Genomic DNA, 23143 nt, shown 5'->3' on the forward strand with positions numbered 1-23143 from the left:
CGTAAATCCCCTATCCAATCTGGACTACACACAAAATAGACAAATTTTATACAATTAGCTCGATAAATCTTGTAAAATAGAGTCCCATAAAAAATTATAACAAATAAATTGACAACAATTGATGTAATTCAGTAAAACTAAGCAAAAAGTGGAACCATTCTAAGCAAATTCTTTGTGTGTAAAAATTAATATGATAAACAAAATTCAGATGCAACCGTAAACAGCGCATAGTTTGGTAGGCATATAACTGAATATATATATACATATATATTATTATTATTATGTTTTAACATTAAGCAAAAAAATAAAAGAAAAAATTCAGAAAACTTCAACTGAGCACGGAGAATTATTAGCTGGGAAAATGCAGAATTTATTTTAGTGCGCAGTGTTTGCTTTTGCATATTATTATTTTATGTCGTATGGAATATGTAACGGTATCTCAGTTAATTAGCTAGTTAAATCATTACAATTTATGTAGTTGAATTAATTTTATTGATATTTTTATATTCATTTATTATGTTAATTAATCCTACTGAAACTTTGTGTAGCTCCCACAGAATGAAAATCTAACACAAAATAAATAGAACCAAATTCACGTTTGGATTCAACCAGAAACACAACGAATTGGCAATTTTCTTAATTTTAAAATTGAAATCGTGAAACTAAAGTCGGAAGCCATTAGATCTCCTATCATTATTGCATTTTAATGCATCGAACAGAGTTATTAAGCCAATATTATGATTTTATTAATCCATACAATAGTAGTTTCAGATCTATTTTCAATAAATTTAGTGACTGTTGATAAATTATGTACCTCATAGGTTGTTATCATAAGTTTTTCACTTCAAATTTATGCGCCAACATTTCGAAGGTTATGGTAACTCTATAGCAATAAAATAGTGTGACCGGACTTAAGTAAGATTACTGCAGATAAGACACTAGTGCAAGAAATAATTGATATGACTAAATGAATAGTCAATATAAACAAACAATAACATAATTCATAGAGTGATTTAAAGTAAGTAAAACTTATGAAATAATATAATGTGATTATAGAAATTTAGATTTCTCCAGAGAGGCACTTGTTGCAATCACAGAAATCAAGGAAATGCATAATGAGTTTTCTGGATGACAATAATGCCTGTGGGCAGAATCTGCTGAATATAGTGTCGGTGGGTAATTCTATAATAGCGGAGATCCTGCGGCTCAAGGACTACGTGCCCAGTATTTATAGGTAACATAGATTAAAAACCTGCTATTATTGATTAATTGGTGACCACTCCTCCGCAGATTGGACAACAAAGCTGATAAGGCGAAATATGGCGAGCTTATTCTGGATTTCAGCTACTTTAAGATAGCCGAGGATCACGAGAGGAGAATCGAACAAAGTCCGGTAATGTGATGTTTATATTACCGACACCACATCGTATTAAACCCCCTGATCTCCTACAGGAACTGACCGAATTGGATGATGAGGCGCGTGCCCAGCTTCCGCTAATCACACGATTTTACCTGGCCTTCCAGAGCATCCATCACTATGCCTCCGATCTCCAGCAATATATCGAGGAATTGAACACGGGCTACTATATACAGCAGACGCTGGAGACGGTGCTTCAGGAGGAGGAGGGTCGCCAGCTGCTTTGCGAGTCCCTGTATCTCTTTGGTGTGATTCTCCTCATGGTCGATTTTCACATTCCGGGTGATGTGAGAGAACGGCTGCTGATCGCCTACTATCGGTATAGTGGAGGAGATGCAACGCCTAGCGGAGACGAGAGTAATATCCATGATGTGTGTCTCCTTCTCCGATCTACGGGCTATGTTCATCCGTCGATTGCCGCTAAAGTGCTCGGCTTGGGTGGCAAGCAGGCAGGCGCTAAAGCTGCGAGCCTTGTGGTTCCCCGATACCCGGAAGCCTACTTCTCTCGCTTCCCTTTTGATGAAAATTTCGTGGATCTAGTGGTGGCTCGTCTGCGGTGCGATGATATATACAACCAACTGAGCCTGTACCCACATCCCGCCCATCGCTCCACGGCTCTGTCTACTCAGGCGGCCATGCTGTATGTGTGCTTGTATTTCTGCCCGAAAGTTCTCCATTCCCAAGGCTCCCAGATGCGCGAGATTGTGGACAAGTTCTTTTGCGACAACTGGACCATATCCGTGTACATGGGCATGACAGTGAATCTGGTGGATGCCTGGTTGGATTTTAAAGCCGCTCGATCTGCTATTGAGAATGTGGTAAGTCCATCGGCGATCAAAGCACTCTGTCAGCAGCAAAAAGAGCAGTTGGGCAAGATCACTCAAAAAACCCAGGAGATTGTTCGTGAAGGAGTTCTAAATGACAACTTTGTTTTGGAACACGCCAACAAAATCATACTCCTGATGAGGCAATCCAATGTTCTGCTCCGCTGGTTTTGCCTGCACACCTCAAGGGAGGTTTTCATCTTTGCTCACGCAGCTACTTTGCCGGGTCAAGTGCAGAAATGTGTGCTACAGGAACTACAATTCGATCGGAATACGTTGTATAACCTAATGCTTAACTGCAGCCAAATGGAGCTGAGCGTGCGGGAGTTTCTGGCAGAGATTCAACAGACTAAAGAGGAGCGCTGGACGAAAAGCAGAGAGGAGGCCATGCAAAGGCTCAAAGAGTTGAGTGAAGCCTTTGCCGGCTCCAGACCCTTGTCCAAAATTGAGCAGAATCCTCAATTGCAGCAATGGTTTGGCGAAGTTGCTGGACGTCTCCAAAAACTGGAATTAAGCAGGCCGCAAAAGTCCGGACGACTGATTATTCAGGTGATGCAAGCACTGGACGATGTGCAGGAGTATCACAACCTTCATTCAAACATGCTGGTGAAGCAACAACTGCAGGAGACGCGGGACATGCTCAATCGAATGGCACAGCTAATAAACCTGAAGGAAGACATTGAGATTCACATCCAGATGATCACGGACTTCAGCTATGCTTGGCATCTACTGCAGTTTGACTTCACTCCTCCAATGCAGGAACACATCAAAAGGCAGCCACAGGCGGTGATCGGTATACGAGCGGTGTTTCTCAAGTTGGCCAGCACCCTGGAGGTGCCGCTGATGCGGATCAATCAGGCCAGAAGCGAGGATCTGGTATCTGTGTCAAACTATTACAGCACCGAGCTTGCAAACTTTCTGCGCCGCGTTCTGCAAATTGTTCCAGAGACCATGTTCAGTATTCTGGCCAAGATCATCAATCTCCTTACGAATGTTATCAAGGAGTTTCCCACTAAAGTGGAGAAGGAGCGTCTAAAAGACTATGCCCAGTTCGAGGAGCGGGCCAAGGTGGCTCAGCTTACAAACTCCATTGCTGTTTTCACAAAGGGAATTCTTATGATGAAAACAACTCTAGTGGGAGTAATCGAGCTGGATCCTAAACAACTTTTGGAGGATGGGATACGCAAGGAGCTTGTAAATCATCTGGCAAATGCGTACAATCTGGGCCTGATATTTACGCCCGAGAAAGGCAAGACTCCTGTGCAGCTTCTTCAACAAAAACTGCAAGCTCTGGCGAAAACAATAGAGGGATATCGTAGATCCTTCGAATATATAGAGGACTACTTAAGAGTTCAGGGACTTCGAATCCTGCTGGAGGAATCGCAACGCATTATTAACTACAATGTGGAGAAGGAATGCAACGCCTTTCTTCGCAACAAAGTGCAGGAATTTCAATCGGAGCACCAGAGTCAGATCATACCCATTCCCAACTTTCCACCGCTGCTGGGAGATCCTTCTAACAACTTCATTGGCCGCCTGGCCCACGAAATTCTGCGCTGCACAGATCCCAAGCAAACTATTTTTCTGGATCTAAAGAGCACTTGGTATGAGAAGAAGGCTCCTCACCATGAAGTTCTTGCCGGCTCTGGATTCTTTGAGATACTTAGAGAAGCCTTGGCTCCGGCAGGAATGGTGGGATTGGAGCGGCTCTACGCCCACATGTTGGCTGATGAGTTAAAGCGCAACTTGGAACGGTTACAGCGTAACCTGACCTCGGATCGTATGTGGGTGGATACGTTAGCGACTCTGACTCGGGAATTGGAGGCCCGGGACTTTCCAACTCCGGAGGTGTCCAAGCAGCCTTTGAAGTATTATCAAACTTACACCCAACGATGGCTGAAAGTGTGGCCCACGCTGCTGGATTGGGTGTTGTGCATTGGGCAGAAGCAGTTGCTCCGCAGAGAAATTGCAGGAGAGCTAAGCTTTAGCAGTAAATGTGATGCCAAGTTGCTGGAGAACACGGCGGACACCCTAAACAAGTAAGTCAAACTATAATATCCTAACAATATTTATATATTTCCAATCTCTTCCGCAAACAGAGCACTTTTACTAGAACTGTCCCTCAGCAAGGATCTCTGTGATGAAAAGGGCGTGGTCATGCTGACTGAACTGCAGGAAACCCTACTCTATACAGGAAACTTTGAGCCCCTGGAGCAGGTCTTCCTTGTCACAAAGAACACACACAACATGGCCCTCTTCATGTTTCTTTTCACCATTGCCCATTTGGGTCGTCTGCAGCATTCCACGATTACCGATTGTCTGTTGCCAAAATCAGCCAAAGATAACATTGATAATGTGCCTTTTATTGTGGGTCTAGTAACGATCTTGCAGCAGTTCCACAAAAATGTCAAGATGCTGTATATATCCTATATGAGTCAGTACGTGGTGACTGTATCGGAGGCTCAGTTACTGTAAGTACACCCCCATGCAAGATAATCCAGGAATATAAGATCATATACACTATTTCTTCATTAGGGATAAAGAAATCCTGGGTCCCGAGGTGGTCACCGCCCTGCACTTCCTGCTAGCCTTCATACGCATTGCTCGTTTGCCACTCAGAGTTCTGGAGCAGCGCATTCCCAATATGATACTCAGCGAGTACGAGTATCTATCCACACCGCTAAAATGAAAACTAGCCAACAGGTTTGGGCTATACAAACTTTAATAAATCCGAAAACATAACAAGGAAATGCCTCGCTGAGGTACAAGTGGAGATTGTAGTTGGATGGGTTGGTAATCTCAGTGTTCCTTCGCCGACAGGAACTCTTTACGTGATGACCGTGGGTGCGTTGCGTCCAGTGAACTTGGGCAGCTGAGAGATCTCCAGGGCGATGTCGATCAAGGGTTTCAGCATCACGCTGGCCTGACCCAAAACGTTCTCCTTCTCATAGGAATCAATGTACAAGCTGAATAGGGACAATTCATGGAATATTGAACGCAATTATTTGATTAAATCTCATCGTGACTCACCGAACAGTTGCTCCCGAGCTTCCAGTTCCACTGAGGCGCACCACAATGCGGCTGCCATCCTCGAACACAATGCGCAGACCCTGTTTCGTGGCCACCGACTTGTCGACGGGATCTGTGTAGCTGAAGTTGTCGGCCTCCTTGACCTTGTAGGTTTTTCCGCCGCTGGAATAGCTCTTGCCGACGAACTCTGGAGCAGTTATGGTCTTCTCCATGGTGGCCACCATCTCGTTGCAAGGATCGGAAGCGCACTCCTCATAATCGTAGCGGGTAAAATAGTTGCGTCCATACACAGACCAGTGCTGCTTCAGGATGTCTTCGATGCCTTTACCCGTGTGCTGCATCACCGAGATCCAAGCCAAAACTGCCCAGATGCCATCCTTTTCGCGTATGTGATTGGAGCCAGTTCCAAAGCTCTCCTCTCCGCACAGACACAACCTTCCGGCGTCCATAAGATTGCCGAAGTACTTCCAGCCAGTGGGTACCTCAAAAACCTCCTTACCCAATTTTCTGCCCACCAAATCCACAGCGGATGCAGTAGGCATACTACGGGCGAATCCTTGAACACCATTCTTTTGGAAGTACGGTATGGCCTCCAGGTAGTGGGCAATCACTGCCAGCGAATCGCTGGGAGTCACGAAGAACGCCTTGCTGCCAATGATCATGTTGCGGTCACCATCTCCATCGAAGGCAGCTCCAATGTCATAGTCTCCCTGGGCAACAGTGTCAACCAGGTCCTTGGCGTATGTGAGATTTGGATCAGGATGCAGACCACCAAAGTCGGGCAGTGGAGTGGTGTGGACCACCGATGATTCAGTGGCACCCAAGCGGTTCAGGAAGATCTCCCGCACATAAGAGCCAGTTACTCCGTTCATTGCATCGATGCGCATCTTCAAAGGCTTTCCAGTGGCTTTGCCACTCACGAAGTCCTTCAGCTTGGCAAAGTCGAAGATCTCCTCCATGTGGCGCACATAGTTGGCCACCGAATCGATCACCTCCACGGTAAAGGGTTTTCCGGCGATGTCGAACGAAGTTACACCCACCTTAGAGATGTCGATCTGCAGGTTGCGCACAAGCTTGTACTCCTTGATCTCGGTGGTGATCTTGTAGATGTGGTTGGTGAACGCATCCGGGGCAGGTCCTCCGTTCTCGCAGTTGAACTTAATGCCGAAATCATTCTCTGGACCACCGGGATTGTGGGATGCAGTCAGAACAATGCCACCTACAAAGTTTAAAAAATCATTTTTAAGTCGCATATTCTAAACAATTTTATATTCCAAAGAGACACCCATTATTGTGGATAAACTGTTCGAGTAAGTACAAAAGCATTGATGTAAATATTTGACATAACTAAGATAATAGAAATTTTGCAATATTGCTTCTACATTGCGAAATAATAATGTAAGCTTGACATATGCTCTTTTGTTAATATAAGATAGATTAGTATACAACTTTATAAAAAGTTGGTCTGATTAGTTATTGCCCGAGTCCCTAAATCAATTTTACCCGATTCAAATTTGGTTGCCCGAGTAACGAACTCTCTGTTAACCGATTGAATCCATAGTTATTATTCGACCCCAGGGACCTCTGTCAACGAACAGACGCCACCCGTTGATTGTGTGAAGATGCTTCTTATCAATTAAAATCTTTACGAGCACAGTGAAGGCTGCCTGTATTGAACTCACCCAATGCCTTGTTGTGACGAATTAGACTGGATACGGCGGGGGTGGACAGGATGCCGTTCTGACCCACCAGCAGCTTGGAGACGCCATTGGCAGCGGATAGCCGCACAATGAGCTCGGCAGCCTCCTTGCAGTAGAAACGTCCATCGCCACCGACTACGAGGGTGGAACCTACCAGAGCAGCACCATTGGCCTCTAAAATGGCCTGGACAAAGTTCTCCGTGTAGTTGGGCTGGGTGAAAACCTTAACCTGATATTCGGAAAGGATTTCAAAAGTTATGAAATGCAAGTGCGAACTTTTCCTCCATCTGAACCTTACCTTTTTGCGCAATCCACTAGTTCCAGGCTTCTGACCCTCGTAGGGCTTTGTGGCAACAATTTCCACCGTTAGCGACATGTCACTGGAGTTTTCCGGCTGCTGGCTGAATTCCAACTGGACGACTGAACCGCGGTTGCGTGCGATGAAAATTGAGTGTCAAGCACAGCACAGCGAAATTCGCCTCCCACTGATAAGCCAAATCGGTTCGGTCATAGCGATCAAGATAACCTCTATCATTGGTGCGTGCTACTAGTCAGTCGTAATCTAGTGTTGGGGGTGTGTCTTTAAAATGTTGAATAACCAATTAATCCAGTTATCTTCTGTTGCCTCCTTGAATTTCATTTCTTTATCGTTATTTGAGGTAATTTTATCATGATGCATTGGTGAACTAAGAGGCCGAGAACCTTGATGTAGGGTGCAATGTCATTCAAGGGCATTCCCGGGTGCCGGCTAACAGCTGTTCTAATCGAAATGTATGCCAAATGTACAAACAAAACCAGATAAAATGACTAACTATCTAAAAAGCGCTTAGCGAAGCATTAGTTAAAGTCATAAAAGGCATAAAAAGAGTTTTGTTTACATTTGTTTATAGTGTTTTAAACAACAGCTGCTGCTTGTTAACATCGTATTAACAGAGGCTGGGGTGCGGAGTTGCCGAATCTCCTCGAGTAGTTGTGCGCTATTCAAAAATAGTTAAAATTCAGAAATAATTAAAATTTCATACTTACTGCTTTTGCATGCAATTTAAATTTATACTAAATAATACATGAATACAAAATAAAAAACATGTCTTAGTTTTTAGTTTAAAGCTAAATTAAGCTTTGTAGAAATCAATCTGAAACCGATTTCAATATAATTAAATTTAGCAAAGATTTTAGTGTATACCTGCCCAGTAAAACATTAAAAAACATTTTTGTTTATATTCCTTTTTTTGTAGCAATGCACACAGCGACAATACAGCGGCTTCTAATGGTTTTAATTTGTAACTATTTTGTACTTTATTTATGATGATGTCTTGTCTTTGTGGCATGTCAATACTAACTCAAACTGATTATTACTAAAAATATAAACTGCTGATAAAAAAAATGAATTAAACCTTAGAAATTTCAGAAAAAAATTTAGTTGTGTGAGTTCACAACCGACGAAAATACTATGGTTTTGGTATTAATATACTGCCGACAGCCAGCAGATACATCGATATGTTGATGCAGCCCTGGCAGCACTGACGCACGAAGTTTGACAGCGAATCCATTCCACGTCACGAACCGAGAAAGCGGCTGCCTGCTACGACTGCTGTTTAGTTGCACTGAAATACTCGAGAAAGAAATAACCAAATTCCAAGTAAGTAGTTAAATGATGAATTAAAATGTGTACGTTTATGCTAAACGTGCGCATGGGACAGCTATGATGCGTGAATGGCTGGAAACCACACCGGAAAATTGGTCGCCCTTTTGTGCCGCTCGTTTTTCGGCGACCCTTCCACGTCAACAAAAAAAGTGAAACGTGAAAATAAATCTTCATATTATCTGTTATTGCAGAATGTTCAAGCACCTGCTGACTTTGTTCGCCCTGTGCGCGGTGTTTAGCACCTGCCTGTCGGAGGACGAGACCCGTGCCCGTCTCCTGGTATCCAAGCAGATCCTGAACAAGTACCTGGTGGAGAAGAGCGACCTGTTGGTGCGCTACACCATCTTCAACGTGGGCAGCGGTGCCGCCACCAAGGTGCGATTGGTAGACTCCGGCTTCCACCCGGAGGCCTTCGATGTGGTTGGAGGACAGCCCACCGCCGTGGTCGACAGGATCGCTCCCCAGACCAACTTCACCCATGTCCTGGTGGTGAGGCCCAAGGCCTTCGGCTACTTCAACTTCACCGCCGCCGAGGTGTCCTACAAGGCTGTCGAGGAGTCGGAGACGGTGAGTTATAGCTGAATGTGGGCGCATCACATCTAGATGTCTGCCCTGAAGAATCTTATCTAATCTCAGTGTTACAGAAATCACTACAAAAGCATACTAAAATGATTTACTTTAAAACATTTTTAACTAATAAGTGAATGCATACGCAACAATCAGACTTTTAAAAATGCCCGTTACCTGTTCATCAAAGAATCTATTAGCTATCTGTCATACACCCACCGACATTTTGTACAAAATATTTAACCTAATACCCAACAATTCTTGCAGCTCCAACTGGCGGTCAGCTCTGAGCCCGGTGAGGGTGGAATTGTGAACCTGAACGAGTACAACAAGCGCTTCTCCTCCCACTTCTTCGACTGGGTGGCCTTCGCCGTGATGACTCTGCCCTCCCTGGCCATTCCTCTGGGTCTGTGGCACCAGTCCAAGAGCAAATACGAGCGCTCTGGAAAGAACAAGAAGCACTAAGCTGCGGGACGGACGGTTTCCTCACCACCACCAAGAGATTTCTTTGCAAAGACCCATTACAAATTCCGTATATTTTGTTGCTTTAGTTTCAAATTGATTCCATGCGTTGTTCATCTATTCAACCCACACATCTAATTTACTCCAGTCTGGGACTGTCGTCTGGAGACGGGCGTTAAATCGTTTTAGATTTGATTCGAGGGCGCATTGAGTAAAAAGTGAATAAAACAAGTCCATCAATGTTAAGCCTAGGCTGCTTTTCTAAATAAATTAAATAAAATGTAAACTAGATTACTCAATGATTGCGGGTCTTCTCAACAGTATGATCTGAAAAACAGAAATGATTCACAGAGTGAAGAGTAGTTATTCTTTTAAATTAGTTCAAGTTTTATATTAAACAGTTACTTATTGGCTACAGGCTTTAACAAATTTAGGATAACAAATACTTCCGGCCAAAGATCTCCGACTTCTTCTCAAACATCGGAGATTTAATGGGTGTGTTGATGCGATAGAAGGCATTCATGGAGTGTTTGATATACGTGTCATACATCTCGTTAAAGAAGTTCTTGATTCCCTCGTCGTTTTTGTTGTCATGAACGATGAGGAATCTTATTTGGCTGGCTGTGATGAAGGCCGAAACAAACCACTGATTGAATCTATCAATGGATTTCAGTTGCATATTGGCCGTCTTCCATTTGTGCTCATCCACCAAATCCAAGGCGGCATGGGCAATAAACTGGGTGAGGTGTCTGTGGTCCTCTTTCTGCAGAAGGAGTAAGTATTTACTCGATTTCATGAGACGTTGCCCCGGCCTACATACCCTTAGTTCCTTGTTCACCGTGCTGAATTCTTTCTCGTAAATGGGATTATCATTTTGCCCCACAATAACAAAGTAGTATGTGGACATTTTCACGAAAACCAAAACAGTGTAAATGGCAGTGTGACCAAATCTGGAAAAGGTTCCGATAATACCAATACGAGTCAGTTCGCTTAAATATACCACCAACAGCTGCGGCAATTTAAATAGAAACAAGAATGTATTTTTTATGTGAACTATTTAATAAAACTATTAAATAAAATGTGTAAAATTCTACTAATAAAGAATATAATTTGAATTAATATAATAAAAATATAATTTAATATTAGGTGATTCTTACAAATGTATTTAATTTTGTTTACACACATTTTGTTTAAATTTTTACTCTACTAATAGGTCTATTATAATTATTCTGTTTCTCTTTAAAAGTATCTGTAATACATTACTGAAATAAAAATATAAATTTACAAACAAATTAATAAAAAGCAAGCTGGGAGACTGCTAAAAATGAATTACTGCCTGACCGATCAGTGCTGTAATCGTTACGACTCCACCGTTTACCAACACTGTTACTTCGCGCCTTTTTTTCCCCCCAGCACATTGTGCTAACAATTTGTACCTTAATCAAACTTGTATAAAATGATATTTAGCGCATAACGTAGACATCGGAAAGTAATAACATATTGAGGCCCAAGCACCGTTAGAAAGAGGATCGCGATCAACGGGAAGCCAGTGCGATCGCGGCAGTGTGTGTGCGTGTGCGGGAGTGTAACAAATACGAAAAACGAAAAGTCGCTGCGAAGGTAGATCTCATTATTATTGTATTGTTGTCATGTTTTTGCTTTGCCCCCGATCTTCATTTGCGATCTTTTGAGTTTGGCTTTCGTATTATCTGTAGATATATCAATTGCTTAAGTACTTAGATCTTACAAAAGAAAACCACATCATACACAAACACACGCACACACTCAGCAATATGCATTAAACCTAAACCAAAAAAGAAATCAGCAAAAGAGACCCACAAAAATGACCGATGTAAATTGTCTTACAAGTGAGCACATTGCACCCACAACCACCACTGCGAGTCCACCAGGAACTCCCTCCAAAAATGGGGCCACGGATCCTGTCGAGCCCACATCTCCGTTCGTTCTGAGAGCACCGCCCAGCGCCAAATCCAAACTGATACTCCAGAACATGGAGGAAGTGCTGAACTCGGTGAAGCAGAAGCATCGGGAGAAGCATAAGCGAAAGCGGGAGGAGAAGCGCCGCGCAGCACTCATGGAGGATCAGAAAATCACCGCCGAAGAGACCAAGGCGAATGCCAAGGAGAAACCGCAGCCACTGCGCGAGAAATCCTCCCAAGAAAACGGTCTCAAGAACGGTCGGCGGAGGTCCAGTCCGCTGAAGTCCAGCACTCCGGTGGCCGACAATCAGAGCATCATGAAGCACTTCGCCAAGGCGGGCAAGCCGGAGAACGTGGGTGCTTCCCCGGTGAGCACAGCCAAACCGAAGCCAACCACCAATGTCTTCGAGTTCATGATGAATGCTCGGAATCGCTCTCTGGGGGTTAATGAAGGTGGCGCAGAATCTCCCGCGGATGAAGAGGTCGGCAGTGAGGCAGCAACGCCGACTACCAAGCGGAAGCTACTCCTCCAGGAATGGAACGAACGCAAGGGTGGAGCCAAGAGAAGACTGGCGGACGAAGCTCGCGGGGAGTTCATTGAGCTGCAGATGGAGCAAAGGGCAAAAAGGTGAGTTTGATTAAAAATTAGATTCAGAACACAATAAAACAATTCACTTCCTTAGATTGCGGAAAATGCTGACCAAGACTGACTCCAAAGAGGTGACGGCTCCATCCTCGGCACCCACGGATCCAACAGTCAAGCGTCTAAGAGGTCGACCGCGCTCTCGACGAATCAGTTCCATGGATGCACAGGAATCGAAGCCCCCGGTCGTGGAAGCAAAAGCTCAAGATCCAGGAACAGAAGAGTTTCTCTCCAAGCTTTCGTCGCCCACGAAAAAGCGTGACAGCCTGCTGGGCTACTTTGCCAAAGTCGAATCCCCGAAGGAGTTGGCTGAAAAGGTGATCATTGCGATAGAAACTCCACCCATGGAGACACCCAAGCGAAGAACGTTGCGCAGAAAGAGCCAGCAGGAGACACCCGTTGTTGCCGAATCCACTCCCTCGTCGAGACCAAGACGATCGTGTGTGGGCAAGGCGCGCTACGATTACGATCTGGAAACGAGTCCCGGCAAGCAACAAAAGGCGAAGCCCCAAAAGGCAGACGAGTCTATAGAGATTATTGACCTAGACAATAGTAATCCAGCTGCCACACCAAAGAAACTAGCGCCGCTATTCGTCCGTCAATTGCCAAAGCCCAGCCCAGATCCGTCGGTTTTGAAGGCTCGACAGGCGTTTCTGCAATCAGGAGTTCCAGACAAAATCCGACAGGAGCAGATCCGTCAAAAGAACCTCGACCAGATGTACGAAGATAGCTATGAAGTGTTTCCCAGACTGGCGCATATAGGCTGCGAAAGCTTCGGTTCAAGAAGTGCACCTCTGGAGTTTCCCTTTGCTCTGAGGGCAGAAGAGGAATATTCAGAGGTTACGAAAGCGTTACCCGCCAACAAACGACGTTCCAAAGCGAGTAGCATCACCAGCTGTCTGCCCGCGGACTTTACATCCAGTAAAACTTTGAACAAATTCAACTATGCTACTTTGCCACAGCTGGAAAACAAGCGCGGCTTTGTGAAGCTCTGGAAGAATGATTTCGATCGGTTTCCCACCTTTAAGTGCTATAATCAGATGAGGGAGAAGTATCGCCACTTCAGCGCCATTGACAGTGCACAGGATACGCAGCAAATGGGAGAATCACTGGTGGTCACGCGGCGCACTCGCCGTTCAATGGAGCAGAATATGGCACAGAACGAAGAGGAGGCGAAACCACCGCCTTCCGCTCCGAATGGCGAGCTGCTCTTCACGGAGAAGTACAAACCGCTGCTGTTCGAACAGGTTCTGGTGAATCTGACGCCAGTGCAGGAGCTTAGGGAATTCCTGTCCAGCTGGAGTGGCAATGGTGGTAGCAATCGCAACTCGCAGGGCATGGATGACACCTTTGACATGAGCAATGATTCGGCATCAATGGGCTCAAGTAGCAACACGATGGTTCTGGTGGGACCTTCATCCAGCGGGAAAACCAATGCCGTTTTCACTTTAGCCAACGACATGAACTTTAATGTCTTGGAGATAAATGCAGGGATGAAGAGGACGGGCAAGAAGCTGATACAGGAACTTCAAGAGGCCACGCAGTCGCATCAGATAAGGAAAGACAGTAAAGCGGGTGGAGGATCCTCACAGCAGTTGCTTCAAAAGTTGCAAAAGAGTGGATTAAAATCAAAAGCAGCCGCAGTGGAACCGCCTTCCGAAGTACGGAAATCTTTGATCCTAATCGAGGATGCGGACATCTTGTTCGATAATTTGGACGCTGGATTTACGGAAGCCATTTATACCTTGGCGGCCAGTTCCAAGAGGCCGGTTATTGTGGTTGCCACGGATCCGAATTGCGCGCACTTGCAGCGCCTAATGCAGCAGAATATAATCCATTTCCAAGCTCCGAACGCGCTGAACATCTCCCGATTCCTGGCCGTTTTATCGCTAATGGAAAACTGCCCCATCGAGTTGGACGAATTGATATCCTTGTATCTGTACAATCAACAGAATCTGCGCAAGACGTTGATGGAACTGCAGTTCTATATTCAGAGTGGTGGAGATCCAACTGGGAGTAGGACTGCCAGTGGCATTAAATCACCAACCAAATCCTCAAATAGCCGGCTGGCCACCGTCAATGGCAGTCGAATCCATCAGAGATTCTTTGAGTTCTTCACAAGTCCGCAGAATGTCCAGTATCGAATTCCCTTTCCCGTTGACTTCAGCCTCTTGCGTTTGAATCTCCCCGATCTTATGGCTAGTTCGGCGCTGCTAAAGGAGCAGCAGGCAGCGGGCGGGGGAAGTAGAACCGCTGCCAAGCGGAAGTCCCGCTCACCAAAGAAGGCCTGGCTGAGCAGCGCCACGGGGCAGAAGTCCGATGGGCACTGCTCATCGCTCGCCACATTGGCTTCCTTCTATGACAACATTTCGGCGGCTTCGTTGATGGACTCCGATTGCAGTGATCGCTTGCAGTGGCACCTGTCCGAAGAAATCGGTCACCTGCTGGTGGAGCAGGCTCTCCAAACTGGACTCGCGACCAAGGAGTGCCCCTACAATCTGTTTGATAAGCCCGCTCAGAGGTAAGACTTTTAAAATTATGAGTTACTCTATAACTAAGCCAAGATTCAAACACCTTAATATCAAAATATCTCTATTCTGGTTGTCAAAAAATTATTAAAACAATATCTATCTATATCTATATATATTTTGCTTTAAACATATTTTAAGGCTTAATAATGCTAACTTAATTAGCTGTCATGGCAGTAATCGATGGAAAAAGGAAACCGGGGTTTTGTTATCATCCAGCAGTCATAATAACCACCAGTCACCAGATATCTTTAGCGTTCGGAATTCTAATAGACTTATCATAAGAATGACCGATCTTATAACTATCTTAGGAACACACCTATTCATCAAATTATTGCCCAGACTATTTATTATTTTATTTTCTTATAAACTTCCGAATTTTCCAGGTTTTCAATTTTCCAGCACCTGGGCAACGGAGTTCTCCGTTCCGACTCCGCCAAATCGCTGGACTTCGAGCCCGCCCTGCGCTCCATATGCCGCAGCGAAAAGGAGCGGGCTGGACTGGAACGGAAGTCGAGTAGATTCTATCATTATCTGCGCAACCACACGGTAAACGTGACCAGTTTCACGACGGATTACTTCGACACTGCATGCAGTACGTTCCAATCTGCTGCCCCCAGCAGCGAGCCAAACGTGGAGGCCGAGCCGAGAGATTAGGCATCATTTGTATTTAGTTTAATTTTTTGAAATTGGTGGAGCAGCTCCGCCGGCTTTGTTTGCAATTTATTCAGATCGTTCAAGAAGAGTTGATCTTTTTTAGGATAGCATTGTGGACATGATGATGTAGCTATTATGAGATAAACCTAGAACTATTTACAATTTAACTATGCTAAACTAACTACGACCTCATCCTATGTTAATAAATCAATCAAATGACATGTAAACCTATGACTAGCAGCAACAGAAACCGGAGGAGCTCTTCTTCGCGGGTTCGGGATCTCCGGATATTGTGTTGGCCGCCGGCTTTGCTGCACCATTGGACGTGGGCTGCACTTGAATGGGTGCAGCTGAGTTGATTTCTCCGATTTTGTAGTTCTTCAGATCCTTTTCGGCATCGGAGGAGTGGCCTGCCTGCTTGAAGGCCTTGGTGGCGTCCTTGCCGCCGTATTCGAGCAGTGCTTCGCCGCCGCCAGGATGCTCGCCCAGGAACTTGGTTACATCGTACACGTTCCCCTTGATGATCAGCCAGCAGGGCTTGCCATTCTTGCCGTTCTGCTGGGCCACCTCGGAGAGTTCGTACAACTGTGACATAGTGCTGATTCGATTGCCTAATAGCTTTCCGCTGTTCGGGAATGTCTTTTAATGGCTGCCGTTAATTTGGGTTTGATAGGTCGCGCTCTTGATTCGCTAATTTTAGGAGCTGTTAACCGTTGGACGGACTGGGAAACACTGGACGCGTGCCATGGGGCGACCCTTGCTTATGTTTAACACTTATCAATAGTTCAAACAATCGCCTAGATCGCTTGTACTTGCCTTGTACCTGCTCTCCACCATTTCCCCCTCGACGGGCAATTACCATTTGCTGTTTTATTTCAGTTATTTCCACAATCTGTCTGCATTGTGGCTGATAAGAAATACGTGAGAATTTCACCGTCTTTCAAGGCGACCGACCTACTAGTAGTGTGGGCAGTGACCAACTCCCTTTTTTTGGGTGGGATTTGTGCAAATCATTAATGCAAATGGATGGCGCGAGTTGTCATTGAGTGGGTTTCTATCGTTGGTGAAATCTTAGCACAGTTTATGATTCACTTGAACACTTCCCGCTGATTAATTTATGGTGGGAATTTTCTTTGAGTCAGTTATGTCCATTAATTTCGTTACTATTTATTAATAACTTCAACTATGCATGATGCATCGTTGGTAGTTAGGGTTCATATCGTGCAATCAGTCAAACCCAAAATGCGATAAAAAAAAAAAAAGTTTCCCATTGACAACAAACTTTCTTGCTCAAAGAAAAAACTGTTTTTTATGTTTTCAAAGTTATGTTCTATATATTTTGGAAATATATTTTAAATTTGCTTTCATTTTTCCCATTTTTGTTTTTCGCTTTTAATGCTTTTTCGTTTTATATGAGACAACAACAATAATTGGTATTCAATTAATATATATATGTATTTAGATATATATCGATTTTTATTCCGATTTTTGTATATTAGACGTTTTGCATAATGCGCTTTAAAAAATTTCGCTAGTATTGGGTGCACTTTGCCTGCAGGGATCAAAAATCAAATTCGATTTTCAGGGAAGTGGGAGATGGTGGATGGGATGATTTTGATCTCGGATGGTTTCGAAAAGTTTGGAGGAACTGCTTGGGATTGGGTGTGGTTACATTAACATAATGCTCCGCAGCGCATTGTCCTGCATTCGGTGTATTTACAAATGAATCTCTATACTTTTCTTGTTATTTACTTTATTTATTTAGCTTTTATTATATATATATGTTTATATATATATCAGTCGACGGTTTTGCATTTTCGAAACGCAGCTCGTGTGCGCTTTCATTTGTATTCTCGATCTAAATGTACAGATACCATATAGTAATAAATATCGTATATATAAAGTGTAAAATTAATTACTTGTCAATGATTGTTGATTTATTGAATTAATCGATCTGCTTGAATTTAAAAAAATCGTAATTCAATCAATTGATTTACTATAATTTAATCGATTTGTTTCATTTCATTTGATTTACTTAGTTTCCGTTTAGTTTTGCTAAACATAATTCGTAGACTTGATCTTCGTTTAGAATTTAATTTTTAATTTAAAAAACAGTTTTGGAGGTAGTTGAAATTAGGCCTGTTTGTATAAATGTGTATATGATTCTCCGATCAAACGAGTTCAATCGCTTCGATATTTAGCTGGACTTAATTTGTTTAGAACTAATTAAGTGATTAAATTCTACGCGTTTAATTTAGTTATTCATTGTCTCCGGTTTTCTCTTCCTTCTGTGATATTTCGGGCTATTTCCGGTTGCATTACTTTAAGTATTCTTTGATCCATAGACATCGAACTATATCGTTATGTATTTAAAATGTAGGCTTGTAGGACTTGTTGGCGTAGTAAAGTGTTTTCGTTTTCCATTATTTTGCGTTTGTTATCATATTTTCCTAGTTTCTCGCATTCCATTTCTCATCTAAATTGTTGGTTAAATGTGGTTTAAATTTGATTTAATGGATCGTGAGTTCTTGAAACCATTTTCCGTTTTCCTTCTCTTTGATAATTTCATTATAAAATGTTTGGGGCAACAAGGTGCACGGGTTACGCATTTTTGAAATTTCAGAAATTCGTGAAAGTAAAGACTAATAAATAAGGCCGGATATCTAAATAATAAAAGCTCTGAGTTGCTTAATTGTGCTTATAATATACATTGCAATGGGACCTTTTCTTAACTCTTTGATTTTCCTAAACTCAGAACGTACAAATGAAAATCAATTAATCTCATTTTAAATAAACCGCCATCACTCGACCAGAGTTGCACTTGAAAATACACGATCACCCGTTGTTGCCAGACTGAAATTGGTTATCGATAACTTCAGGTTCATCGATCGTTAGGTTATAAATTTAAAATTCAAAATGTATCCCGCTAAAATTCGAAATCAAGATTAGCTGCAGCCAATTCAAAATGAAAACAATAATTTCTCTACAATTTGGTTTACATAGATTTCATTTCATTTTTTGTTTTTTTTCTTTACATCGTAATTCCGTTAGCAAATATACAAATACAAATTTCAATTGAACTAAAAATTGTTTGTTTGTGTGTGTTTTCGTGTGTTCCAGCACATGGGCCTTGCGTACAATAATAATAGGGGATAAGGGGACTTGGATAGGGGGGTGGGGGGATAGAGTATAGTTAAGAGTTGGTTGGCTTCGATTTAAAACTAGAGTTATTGAAACTAAAGTGTATACAATATTCATTCATAAAATTACAATTACATATTCACTTATGGTTTGTTATTTACTTTCCTCATTCCCTTTCTTCAGTTTTTATGGTATTGTGTCTGTCTCTTTCAAGTTTGTTGCTTTCTTGGTTTTTTACAAAAACGTTCTCGACTTATTACTTTTATCAAGCGACGAATGGAAATAATGTTACATAACTTAAAAATGAACCTTCTACGGTCTGTGGTGAGTGCTTAAAAAGGCGGCAGCGCAACTATACATATGTCTTCTCCGTATCATTCTCTAACTTTTCCTCCCTCTCGTTACTCAAATTTACAAAGTAAATTCTGACTAATAAACAGTCTTTTCGTACCAGCGCAAAAGTTGGCGACAGACCTACATTAAATAAATCTGTTAAACTTTAACATAATAGATAAACATAGGCTAACATAAAAAAAATATATGTATATATATATAAGTTTATGCATATATATATTGGAGGTGCCGCACAAATCTCTGGAGATTCGACAACAAAAGATAAGTATTTCACTAAATTTGGCAATGTTTTACCTCAAGTAAAGCTTTTTAGACACAAGACCTGTGGTAAGTTTACAAATTATGATCAAATACCGTGCAAAGTCTTATGGTTTGTGAAGTTCAAATCGGCTAGTGAACTGTTGAAACTTAACCAATGTTCTAAAATCTCCAGTGGTTTCCGCACCACCAGATTTGTTTAATGTAGTTAAACTTAACACGAGCTCAGTTATGAGTTGGCCGCACAGTGGCTGCAATTCCGGCTATTGCAGCTGCAGTGGTAGCTCATCATGCTAGAGTTGGAATTATTGCGGCTCATCGTGGTCAGCGGGAGATCCCCCGTCGCTCCGGCGGCAAAGGAAGACTGAGTGGTGGCTGTAGTTGTGGTTGTCTCGACGGCGGCTAGGCTGGCGGTACTGCTGCTACTCCCGCTGCTGCTGCTCCTCAGCGGCTGTAGGCCAGCTCCGATTGGCACGGAGACGGACAACGGTGGTGTGGGTATCCGTTCGGGACTGCAGTTGCCGCTTGTTCCGGTTCCCAGGCTCGTAAGCAGTTGCGTGCTCGGTCCCAGGCCTGCGTAGATCCCGCTGGGATTTGTGCCATAGCCACAGGCCGTGCTCTTCAGCAGGGATGCATTGGACACCGGCAGCGTGGGTGCAGCAGCCAGTGAGGAGGCCGACGACGAGGTGGACACACAGGCGGAGGAGGCTAGCGAGGAGGCGGACGACGACATGGAGACGGAGGATGCTGGGGAAACTGTGGCGACCGAGGTCATTGTACAGCTCGGCGGCGACTTGGGCGAACTGATCCGCGAGAAGAACTTGGTTATGGCATTCGGCTTCGATTTGCTGGACGATGAGGAGGCGGACACTGACACGCCCGCTGGCGCGTACGTGGAGGAGGCGGCCTGGAGCGTGGTGAGACGGTAGCTGGAGCTGGAGACGCCACAGCCGCCCGCCGAGATCTGCTCGGGCACATCCCGCACCGTCTTGTTGGGCGGCGGTTTCGTGTACGATCTGGTGATCTCCGATTGCTGTTTGGGATCAAAGCCGATGAATTATTATACGAATTGCGCTGCATGGTATTTAAGGTAACCCACCTGATAGCTGCTCCTGATCTGCAGGTGTCGATCCTGTCCGTACTCGCTGTCCGGCAGTGGTACGTGATGGGGACAGCGGGGAGTTTGCTGCTGCTGCAGCTGGTACTGGTAATGTTGGTGGTGGTCGTTGCTGTGGCTCTGCAGCGAACTGCACGAGGATCCGCTTGAGGAGTTGCCGCAGTCGCCCTTGTAGCAACCACTACCGCTCCCGCTGCCCGTGTTTCCGTACTTCAGCGTGGTGGCTTCTATGCCGCCGCGCGCCACATTACTGCTAATACTATTGTTGTTGTTGCTGCTGCTGTTGTTGCCCAGCTGGTGTTGGTGATGGTGGTGTTGGTGGTCACCGCCTGCTGCTGCTCCTCCTCCTCCTCCTCCGCCGCCGCCGCCGCCGGAGTTGTGCGTGCTTGGAGTTGTCATGCGTTGTTGCTGGTGGTGGGAATGTTGTTGCTTGTTGCTGCTACTGCTGCTGTGATGGAGATGGTGTTGCTGCTGGTGCTGATTGTTGCCGGCGCCGCGAATCACAGTCTCGCCACGTACAGCCAGAAGCTCACGTGCCTGGAGCGCATCCACGCGCATTCTACATCTAAATTGATCCCTGCAATTAAAGTGAAATTAAATTAGCATGGATATATGTATTAGGAAGGATTTCATTTAAGGTATTCTCCGAATTTGCTGCTTTGCAATAGGGACTTCGACTGCGACATACCTATCATCGGGTGGTGTGCTCAAAGATGTGCGGGTCGGAACGCCGAGCCGCTCCATTCCCGCGCAGCCGGCCGTCTGTACCGATAGCATCTGTAATAAAGTGAAACCACAATTAGCATAAAGTCAACTGATGGGCTTAACAATAATGTATTGTTAGAGACCTAAAGGTACAGGCCACCAGTCTCCCCCTGCTCGTCCTGACAGCTCTCCACATCGCTCAAAGTCTGAAAGCCCTCCAGCATGAGCCATCTTTTGGCCACCCGCAGGGTGCACATGACCCAATCGTCATCGTACTCGCTACCCTCGTAAAACTCAATACATATCTCCATTTCGTTGAAGTTATTCGGTTTTAGTGTTTTGAACTTCAGGTTACCCGTATAGTGAAGTTTTTTTCGCATTACAAAGGGCTGCTCCACAAAGAGGACCGATTGCATCCAAAGCGATTTGAAGGGCGACTTTAAACAGGGATTACAGCTCAGCTTAAAGTTTAAGCTGCTACTAAACTGCACTTCGAAAAAGAGAAGAAAGCACTCGAGATATCCCTCTCTACTGACACTTAGTCTAATGTTTCGGTCTATAAACAGATCCTCTCTCCTGGCTCTTTTCAAATCTAGCCTGAGAACGCAATGAGCCATCGTCAGAAGTTTTTTGCCGGTCGTTAAGGTCACACAAGGTTCAGCCAGCGCATATCGACGTATGGCATTCATATTGAATCCGTAGACATTGCGCCAATGATTGCATCTGTCGCTCTTCAGTTTGTGTTCCTCGGATGCAACCAGATAGAGAGCTCCGAGATCGGGTAGAATAAAGCCGCCTTTCTTTAGCCAGCGATCACGCGCCGCGAGCACCTCCAATATCTCCGATTCGTAGAGCAAACAGTAACCCATCCAGTTGCATATGATGCCATCCACTTTCGTCGGGAGTTTAAGATCCTTCATGCGACCGTTCATGACCGTGATCACACCTTCATAGCCATTTTGGCGCACCACCAAGGTTGCATATCCAGTCACCTTCGAGTAGTCCACGGCGTACACCCGTTTTGCTCCCATTCGGGCTGCCATAAGGGCCAGTGTTCCAGTGCCACAGCAGAGTACCAGGATTGTGCGATCCTTGATGAGATGCCGTTGGTGATGAATGACGTTTTGAAAGAAGTACATGTGTTCCTGATCCTTCTGCCGGTTTCGCATTACATCCAGACGAGCGGCGGTGTCGTGCCGAAAATCCGCTGAAGTCATGCGATCCAGATCCTCCAGTTCCTTGGGCACCATTCTTGGCGGCGTGGGAATGCGGCGAGCAGATCGAACTCGCTTTTTGCTCCGTCCTTGGGTTGCATCCTGGGGATTAGGTCTCTGCAGTAATGTTATTTTGATATCGCTGTTTTCGGGTTTTACGGTTTGATTTGCACTCTTGGAATTATCCGATTTTTCAGAATGATTCTTTAGCTGTGCCACACTTTTCACGGTACTTTGAAATAACCCTCTCGCTTTGGTAGTTGCTCCATTCTGAACTATAGCACATTCCTCCTTTTGGGCAACTATTGAAAGCTTTTCACAACAAACTCCACGGCCACGAGTTCCATTGGATATTCCACTGCCATTCCAGAAAAAAGGTTTACAGTTCTCCGCGCTCGTCTTTTCACAAGTCTTTGCAGTTTGCATTTTATCCAGTTGATTGTGAAACTCGGCCAGACTTAGTTTTACAGGTTTCTTTTGATTGAGTGCATTTTTACTCTTCATCCTAGGCATTGCAGTATATTAAGAGAGAATAAATAAGCTAATTAAGTTCCCAAGCGAAATGAAGTAACTTTCCAAGTGGGAAAGATGAAACCGATTGTGAAGGTGGCGCAGGGAAAACGTTTGTGACGTCACTTTAAGGACGTTGATCAACAAAATAAACATCATGTCGTGATGCGACTTTTGTAGAACTGGTCAAAGAGTATCTTATAGTATTCAACAAAGATATTTTACATAACATGTTAGGATTTCTTATAAGAAATGTCTTATAAACAACTATATTTTATTGTTTGCATCATTTTAAAAACGATATATCGAATATATTAGTGTGCCCAGCTCCATCTCAATCTAATTAGTGCAAAATAGTGGTTAGTAGTGCATAACTGTTTTTGAATATCGGGTAAGTTTTAAAAAGATTTGTGTGGTACATATCTTTTTTG

The 23143-nt window shown here is 44.1% G+C and overlaps 8 protein-coding genes across 13 annotated transcripts in view; 3 read left to right on the top strand and 5 right to left on the bottom strand.

Moving 5' to 3' along the window:
* Nucleotides 1-928: 928 nt before the first annotated feature.
* LOC117139336 (WASH complex subunit homolog 5) lies at nt 929-4991 on the top strand. Its single transcript, XM_033301583.1, has 6 exons — nt 929-1018; nt 1075-1234; nt 1291-1393; nt 1453-4280; nt 4341-4712; nt 4777-4991. Exons 2-6 carry the CDS (start codon nt 1116-1118, stop codon nt 4928-4930), a joined length of 3576 nt encoding a protein of 1191 aa, XP_033157474.1. The 5' UTR covers nt 929-1018; nt 1075-1115; the 3' UTR covers nt 4931-4991.
* On the bottom strand, nt 4946-7441 carry LOC117139337 (phosphoglucomutase). Its single transcript, XM_033301584.1, has 4 exons — nt 7270-7441; nt 6954-7200; nt 5272-6490; nt 4946-5207 (listed from the first exon to the last, which is right to left on the bottom strand). Exons 1-4 carry the CDS (start codon nt 7345-7347, stop codon nt 5069-5071), a joined length of 1683 nt encoding a protein of 560 aa, XP_033157475.1. The 5' UTR covers nt 7348-7441; the 3' UTR covers nt 4946-5068.
* A 1058-nt stretch (nt 7442-8499) lies between these two features.
* On the top strand, nt 8500-9920 carry LOC117139338 (translocon-associated protein subunit beta). The gene is made up of 3 exons (XM_033301585.1): nt 8500-8610; nt 8808-9183; nt 9451-9920. The coding sequence occupies exons 2-3, from the start codon at nt 8809-8811 to the stop codon at nt 9646-9648; spliced, it is 573 nt and encodes a 190-aa protein (XP_033157476.1). The 5' UTR covers nt 8500-8610; nt 8808; the 3' UTR covers nt 9649-9920.
* A 91-nt stretch (nt 9921-10011) lies between these two features.
* Nucleotides 10012-10584, bottom strand: LOC117139339 (probable trafficking protein particle complex subunit 2). The gene is made up of 2 exons (XM_033301586.1): nt 10466-10584; nt 10012-10408 (listed from the first exon to the last, which is right to left on the bottom strand). The coding sequence occupies exons 1-2, from the start codon at nt 10550-10552 to the stop codon at nt 10076-10078; spliced, it is 420 nt and encodes a 139-aa protein (XP_033157477.1). The 5' UTR covers nt 10553-10584; the 3' UTR covers nt 10012-10075.
* A 435-nt stretch (nt 10585-11019) lies between these two features.
* LOC117139961 (ATPase family AAA domain-containing protein 5) lies at nt 11020-15640 on the top strand. Of its 5 annotated transcripts, none has more exons than XM_033302659.1 (4): nt 11020-11265; nt 11464-12213; nt 12269-14749; nt 15143-15640. In XM_033302659.1, the coding sequence occupies exons 2-4, from the start codon at nt 11489-11491 to the stop codon at nt 15411-15413; spliced, it is 3477 nt and encodes a 1158-aa protein (XP_033158550.1). In that variant the 5' UTR covers nt 11020-11265; nt 11464-11488; the 3' UTR covers nt 15414-15640. The 5 variants fall into 5 exon arrangements, with proteins under 5 accessions (XP_033158550.1, XP_033158548.1, XP_033158549.1 ...); XM_033302657.1 differs by having other exon boundaries at nt 11021-11265; nt 11361-12213; XM_033302658.1 differs by having other exon boundaries at nt 11021-11265; nt 11379-12213.
* Nucleotides 15626-16248, bottom strand: LOC117139962 (cytochrome b5). The gene has a single exon (XM_033302661.1). It carries the CDS (start codon nt 16005-16007, stop codon nt 15648-15650), a length of 360 nt encoding a protein of 119 aa, XP_033158552.1. The 5' UTR covers nt 16008-16248; the 3' UTR covers nt 15626-15647.
* A 901-nt stretch (nt 16249-17149) lies between these two features.
* The window catches only part of LOC117140535 (mucin-19), an 84255-nt gene continuing 78261 nt past the window's right edge, over nt 17150-23143 (bottom strand). Inside the window, exons 1-4 of one of the 2 annotated variants that reach the window (XM_033303524.1) lie at nt 21132-21204; nt 20972-21060; nt 20266-20860; nt 17150-20199 (exon numbers count right to left, since the gene is read on the bottom strand). In XM_033303524.1, coding sequence (XP_033159415.1) covers nt 19396-20199; nt 20266-20860; nt 20972-21060 — 1488 coding nt within the window. In that variant the 5' untranslated portion in view covers nt 21132-21204 and the 3' untranslated portion in view covers nt 17150-19395. Of the gene's footprint in view, nt 20200-20265; nt 20861-20971; nt 21061-21131; nt 21205-23143 lie in introns of those variants that run through there. The other variant, XM_033303523.1, reaches the window with a different exon arrangement.
* LOC117140537 (protein arginine N-methyltransferase 1) lies at nt 21132-22827 on the bottom strand. The gene is made up of 2 exons (XM_033303526.1): nt 22362-22827; nt 21132-22304 (listed from the first exon to the last, which is right to left on the bottom strand). Exons 1-2 carry the CDS (start codon nt 22713-22715, stop codon nt 21132-21134), a joined length of 1527 nt encoding a protein of 508 aa, XP_033159417.1. The 5' UTR covers nt 22716-22827.

This window comes from Drosophila mauritiana, chromosome 3L (genome assembly GCF_004382145.1).
Source record: "Drosophila mauritiana strain mau12 chromosome 3L, ASM438214v1, whole genome shotgun sequence".
Taxonomy (NCBI): Eukaryota; Metazoa; Arthropoda; class Insecta; order Diptera; family Drosophilidae; genus Drosophila; species Drosophila mauritiana.